The sequence below is a fragment of the Etheostoma spectabile genome, chromosome 3 (assembly GCF_008692095.1).
Source record: "Etheostoma spectabile isolate EspeVRDwgs_2016 chromosome 3, UIUC_Espe_1.0, whole genome shotgun sequence".
Taxonomy (NCBI): Eukaryota; Metazoa; Chordata; class Actinopteri; order Perciformes; family Percidae; genus Etheostoma; species Etheostoma spectabile.
Genome location: NC_045735.1, coordinates 3,819,494 through 3,820,927, shown reverse-complemented (window position 1 = coordinate 3,820,927; position 1,434 = coordinate 3,819,494). Strand labels below are relative to the sequence as shown.

The following is a 1,434-nucleotide window of genomic DNA, read 5'->3' as shown; positions in this document are numbered from 1 at the left end:
TACAACTTTTCAGACAGGTTGCTCACGTCACATCTACATCGTCAAGCTCAGTTGGAGGCTGTACAGTACGCTCAGCCAAGAAAAAGAAAAGTGCACTGGTCTCCGTCGAAGTCTATGGCGTCGCTGTGTCCATTTCTTATATTGTCTGTGGTCAGAAGAAAAAACAGCAGCAGAAGGAACTGTAAACTACAAGTAACAATTAAGAGACCAATCGTTTATAAATAATTTCTTTGCAAGTTATACATTTTACTTTTGAGATGACAGTTCTTTTGCTTTATTGAGTGATTTTTGTTTTTTTAATTCAATGGCACAAAACTAATTCCATTCTTGCAAACCACAAAACAACATAAAAACAAAGTTGGAACATGTCAACTTGTATTGTTAAGTTTACAGCTTGTTGCCACTGGTCTTGCCTAAAACGACTCTCTTATAACCAAAATATGTAATATCTACTCCACAGAATTCTGCTTTCCTTTGCTTCAAAATTACAAATTTCCCTAAACCACTTCATCCAAGATGATATTAACACCTACTATTTGGTAAATGGCGTGCTACAAAAAACCTATGCTGTGGAAAACAACCCTGATGTGCTCAACTACAGCTTAAATGAAAGGGAAAGGGGGAAGTCAGCAGCTCAACTCTTCAGTCAGACCCTCTGGAAGGTTTGTAAACATTCCACACATTGCCGATTTTGTTATTATTTTTGCACATAAGTATATTTTTAATTGCACAAGAGTAGGAATGTGTTTTTAATGTAATCTGTGCACAGGTGAAGGATGACCTGAAGGCAATGGGCTGCAGTGCCATGTTGGATAAATATGATGCATACACAGTGAAGGTAAAGACTGATCATTTTGACTTTTTCACACAGGTCTTAGTTGAAATCTGAATAAAAGATTTCACAGCATACATTTGATTGCCGACGGGAATATCTGGGGAAGGAGGGTAACCTGAGTCGTGATGCCTTGAGGACACAGTTATGACTTGTCAGTCTCTTCTAACAGTCTGCTGTGACATGAATGTACTGATAATGTTAAAGACACTTTGTACTTTTAGTACCATATGTATAAATCTTGAAGTACTTTTTATTTTTACATCACAGAGGGAAGTACTGTACTTTTTAATAGTTAGCTGGATCCTAATCTATCATAATGAACAATATACTTACTGGCCTACCTGAGACTGCATTGTAGGTCTATACGGGACCTGCATGTCCCACAATGTTACATTGTTCTACAAAGAAAAGATGACAGTCAAAATAGCTCCTTTAAGTAACGCCTCACTCTGAACTGGCTGAACAAGGGAAATTATCTGCTTTTTAACAAATGCTATCATGGAATGCATTTGCATATCTAATCAGAAATGACACAGGCCGGAACAGTGAGGTACATACTTTACTTTTGTTTGCTTGTGTGCCACACACACACACACACA

General features: G+C 37.6%; 1 protein-coding gene across 3 annotated transcripts in view; it reads left to right on the top strand.

The window, feature by feature from the left end:
* il4i1 (interleukin 4 induced 1) overlaps positions 1 to 1,434 on the top strand; it is a 24,331-nt gene that overhangs the window by 3,349 nt on the left and 19,548 nt on the right. For all 3 annotated transcript variants that reach the window (XR_004329764.1, XM_032509490.1, XM_032509484.1), the window contains exons 5-6: positions 461 to 662; positions 770 to 838. Coding sequence is in view for 2 of the 3 variants with exons in the window: in XM_032509490.1 (XP_032365381.1) it covers positions 461 to 662; positions 770 to 838 (271 nt within the window). In the remaining variant the exon portion in view is untranslated. The remainder of the gene's footprint in view (positions 1 to 460; positions 663 to 769; positions 839 to 1,434) is intronic.